This window comes from Mus caroli, chromosome 14 (genome assembly GCF_900094665.2).
Source record: "Mus caroli chromosome 14, CAROLI_EIJ_v1.1, whole genome shotgun sequence".
NCBI classification, from domain to species: domain Eukaryota; kingdom Metazoa; phylum Chordata; class Mammalia; order Rodentia; family Muridae; genus Mus; species Mus caroli.
In genome coordinates, this window is record NC_034583.1 from 39,006,351 (window position 1) to 39,011,015 (window position 4,665).

At 43.4% G+C, this 4,665-nt stretch overlaps 1 protein-coding gene across 1 annotated transcript in view; it reads right to left on the reverse strand.

The window, feature by feature from the left end:
• Nucleotides 1–617: 617 nt before the first annotated feature.
• Nucleotides 618–4,665, reverse strand: part of Gch1 (GTP cyclohydrolase 1) — a 36,297-nt gene continuing 32,249 nt past the window's right edge. Inside the window, exons 5-6 of the mRNA XM_021182170.1 lie at nucleotides 4,132–4,216; nucleotides 618–2,657 (exon numbers count right to left, since the gene is read on the reverse strand). Of these exons, the coding sequence (XP_021037829.1) occupies nucleotides 2,531–2,657; nucleotides 4,132–4,216 (212 nt within the window). The 3' untranslated portion in view covers nucleotides 618–2,530. The remainder of the gene's footprint in view (nucleotides 2,658–4,131; nucleotides 4,217–4,665) is intronic.

Here is a 4,665-nt window from a genome sequence, read left to right on the forward strand (position 1 = left end):
AAAGGACCCAGATATAGCTGTCTCTTATGAGGCTATTGTTGGGCCTAGCAAACACAGAAGTGAATGCTCACAGTCAGCTATTGGATGGATCACAGGGCCCCCAATGGAGGAGCTAGAGAAAGCACCCAAGGAGCTAAAGGGGTCTGCAACCCTATAAGTGGAACAACAATATAAACTAATCAGTACCCCCCAGAGCTCATGTCTCTAGCTGTATATGTATCAGAAGATGGCCTAGCCGGCCATCATTGGGAAGAGAGGCCCATTGGACTTGCAAACTTTATATGCCTCAGTACAGGGGAACGCCAGGGCCAAAAAGTGGGAGTGGGTGGGTAGGGGAGTGGGTGGGTAGGGGAGGGTATGGGGGACTTTTGGGATAGCATTGGAAATGTAAATGAAGAAAATACCTAATTAAAAATAATAATAATAGTAATAATAAAAGAGAAACTACCAAAGCCTCAGGTTACATCAAATTATCATTGAGATTTGTACTCTAACACTTTACTGGGTAAACATAACCTTTGTGATGGATATTTTAGCTAAAACAGAACCAAAATAATCAAATTAATTGATATAATGTACTTATAATGGTGACTGAAAAAAGACAATATCCACAAGAACAAAATTAAAAACACTTTAATCATTTAAATAGAACCAACTTCAGTAACATACATATACATACAGTAAATTCACACAGTGTAATTGAACAGTATATTTAAATACATCAAATTCTTAAGAATTCCCCAAATGTACTTGGTGTCATGGATGTGAGAAGGTCACTTTGAAACACTACAGACGAGACTGAGACAGATGAGGCTCCCCCTACACAGATGCTAATGAGAACACAGCCTGGAGATGTCAGGCATTTGTTAAGAACACTTCTAGAGAATGACCCAACAGGGTCGTTTAGAAGGGATACAAGTGACCAACCCCCCAGAAAGATGAAGGTATATCTAACAATGTCTTTGGTCCTCTAAGTCAAGTCACACTGGTTTTGTTTACTTTAAAATACCAAGCACAGGTTACGTACTTAGCATTCTACCTAGAAATGTCTAAATAGCAGAGCAGGCTAACATTGCTATCAGTTAGATTTCAAAGGAAACTCAAAATCAACCTGACTCTAAATATAGAAAGTGCTAGGAAAAAGTAGAAGTGAAAAAAATTAATAATAAAATTAAAAACCAGCTCTTGTCTTATCATAAGCTGTTGAGTGTCTAAGTGGTAGATAAGACCACAGGAATTCATTTAAAGAGCACTGTCAGCCAGAGGGAGAACTCTTCATTGTAACAGCTATGATTGTGTTTGTGCAGGGGAGCAACAATGCTGTGATTTAACTTGGCCCTCACTGCCCCAGTGGAGGACATGGTAACTGGTCCGTAGCCACACTTCTCGGACAGCTACACCTCTGGATACACTTGTACTGAAGACAAGGCACACACCAACAAGAAAAGAACTAGACCAAAGTCCTCTGGGCACCAACAGCCACAGCATGGCCTGTCCAGAGCAGTGGGCACAGTTCCCTGGCCTCCCTCATCATCCTATGCTTTCTGCAGTTCTGAGGAGCTGGGAACCCACAGAGCTGACTGAGCGGCCGTTCCAAAAGATCCTGGAAATAATTGCAAAAAATACCTCATATGAGTTTCTGAAAATTCTTTGAAGCATCTCCTTGGAATAGACAAAGTAAACTCCCAAGGACTTCTTACAGGAAATCAGCCATGTGCCGAGTCAGCACTTATAAACTTGAGAAGTAATGGCTGTCCGAAAGGATGACAGAAGTACCTGCTCTCCAAATGGTGTGATATTCTCACCAAGGCACAGAGTCAACCCTCTAAATCCACGTAGCTGACATGAAAATAAACTTAAGGAGACAACTGCAGAAAGGGATTCTCCCTTCTCAAAATTTCAAAATATAGAAGGTAAAAATTTTGTCTTTTTAACTCACAGCAAAATTAAAGGCAGATATCCTACCACCTTCCCTCAGAGACTAGTGCTATAGCTGGACAGTTAATAAATATAAGGAAGAAAATGTCCCTGGTAGCTTCACATGCATGATCAAAACAGACAGGTGTCTGTGGGCCTCTGAACTCAGAGGGCAATGCTCTCTGAACCCCTCACCATCTCCAGCACTCCAACGTTAGACTATGCCCACTGGAGGCAGCAAACAGCATAGTGGCCATGGCTCCTTGAATGCCCAGTGCCCTCTGCTAATGAGTCAGTGATTATGTCAACCAAATGCATGAGTTCCCCTCCCTCCCAGCATTCCTGGGGGCTCTGAATGGCAGTAGTCGCTGTGGATAGCCTATACTCCTGGCAGTTCACTTTAACATTGCCACTAAGACGGTGGCGAGAAGAAAGCGGAAGCTCACCCTTAGTTGATCACCTTTATTTGACGTATCTATATAAATAATTATTAAATACAATTCATGATGAGAAGTAAAGTCCACAAGTGTACCAACTGAAACTGGAATGTACGACTGAGACAGATACCACCCGCAGCAGTGGGGTCTGCAAACCCGGGCTTGCGCACGGAAGCTCAGCTCCTGATAAGTGTGAGGAACTCCTCCCGAGTCTTGGGGTCTTCCCGGAACACGCCCAGCATGGTGCTAGTGACAGTCTTGCTGTTCATTTTCTGCACGCCTCGCATTACCATGCACATGTGTCTATAAGAAAATGAGCTGGTTTAAAAAGCAGACAGGAGTAGATACAACACTTATTTCAGTTAAATAAAACTCAGGGCAAAAAAATTGGTCTCAGTTCAGTTATCCAGAGTATCAAAACATCCCCTCTTAGGAAAACATTAAAGTTTCTCTTGAATCATTTTATCTCATTCAGCTTTTATTCCTATTCGTGGTTGAGTCCTTGATACATCCAAATCTGGAGAGGAAAACAGAATTTTCTTCCTGGGTGAAGGAGCACATATGTTCTTTTTTTTTTTCTTCCAACTTTGAAGCAGTCTTTATTAAATATCTAATACTGCCCAACAGATGGGCTTTTTAGTCAGGACAACTCCTTGAAATTTCCCAGCTGAGTGGCTGAATGTAGTTCTGAATTAAAAGAACTTCAGAGGGCTTGTTCCACCCTCAGGACTGTGGTATGATGGCACTGTACCAAAGAGGGTGTCCAGAGAGATGCTCACGGACATCGATCATGCCAGCAAATGCAGGGGAAAGTGGTCAGTGAGTCTAAGCAACATGGCGAAGACAGACAGCATACCAAGGCCAAAGCTTGGGGACCTCCATAGCATGGGCGAGGACGTCCTATACAACGTGTATAATTCTCATAACTCAGTCTAAGTGTGTCTGGAGACCATTACATGAGGTGAAGGCAGACACAGAAAGACAAACACCACACACTGTCACTCCAGTGTGGGATCCAAAAGAGTTGGTCACGTGGAACTGCACAGGGCTTCTGAGCACTGAGCGGGATAGATGGGTTTTGCATTACAGCTAAACGCAGTGAGAAGTCCTGGGTGCGTGAGGATGGCAACACTGTTGCAAGGAAGCACCTGAATGTTTTCATGCCTAGAGAAATGGCACTCTGAGGACTAAGCCACTCTTTACTCTGGTTTAAACGCTGCCCTCTATGCTATCAAGACACGGCCTCATAAACACAATCAGCAGTGTGTTCCCTAAAACCTCAGTTAGCAATGACATTGAAAACTAGAAAATATCTGTTCTCCTTATAAACAGTCTTCAGCTGCCCTTAGTACCAGGTCTTACTTTTTTCTATTTAACAAATGTGTGTTCATGAAAAAGCTAAGGAAACAGGGGAGACACCAAAACTACTGCTGACCGCAAACAAACGTCAGCAGTGATACTTAAGACTCTAAGAGCTCTCACAAGAGGGAAAAAAGAAAAAGCTAGGGGCTGGAGTGGTTACCAGAACATCAACTGACCTGAATTTGGTTCCCATTTTGGGAGGCTCACAATTCTCTGTAACTCTCCCTTTGACCTCCACAAACACAGATACGCATGCACAGGATCCAAATAAGATTAAAATCAGAACAAAAATCTTTTCTATCCCTGGCTCCTGGGTCAGCAGCGTTACTTGGTCCTAGAGAAGCTGAGCGGCACTAGAGGCAGAGGTTGGTGTTGATGCTGTGTTGGACATTATCAAAGACAGGTTTGGACTTACGTCGCTTCGATCACTACTCCAACGCCAGCAGGCTGCAAGGCTTCTGTGATGGCCACCGCAATCTGTTTGGTGAGGCGCTCTTGAACTGAGGGTGTGACAAAGAGGTAGGTTGAAAGGCCAGACACAAGAAGATGGAACATTGCTTTGTGTGTGTGTGTTTCTATTTTGCTGATTTCATTTCTTTTTTTTTTTAATTTTTTTTAATTAGGTATTTTCCTCATTTACATTTCCAATGCTATCTCAAAGTCCCCCATACCCTCCACTCCCACTCCCCTACCCACCCACTCCCACTTTTTGGCCCTGGCATTCCCCTATACTGAGGCATATAAAGTTTGCATGACAAATGGGCCTCTCTTTCCACTGATGGCCGACTAGGCCATCTTCTGCTACATATGCAGCTAGAGACACGAGCTCTGGGGGGTACTGGTTAGTTCATATTGTTGTTCTACCTATAGGGTTGCAGATCCCTTTAGTTCCTTGGGTACTTTCTCTAGATCCTCCATTGGGGGCCCTGTGATCCATCCAATAGCTGAC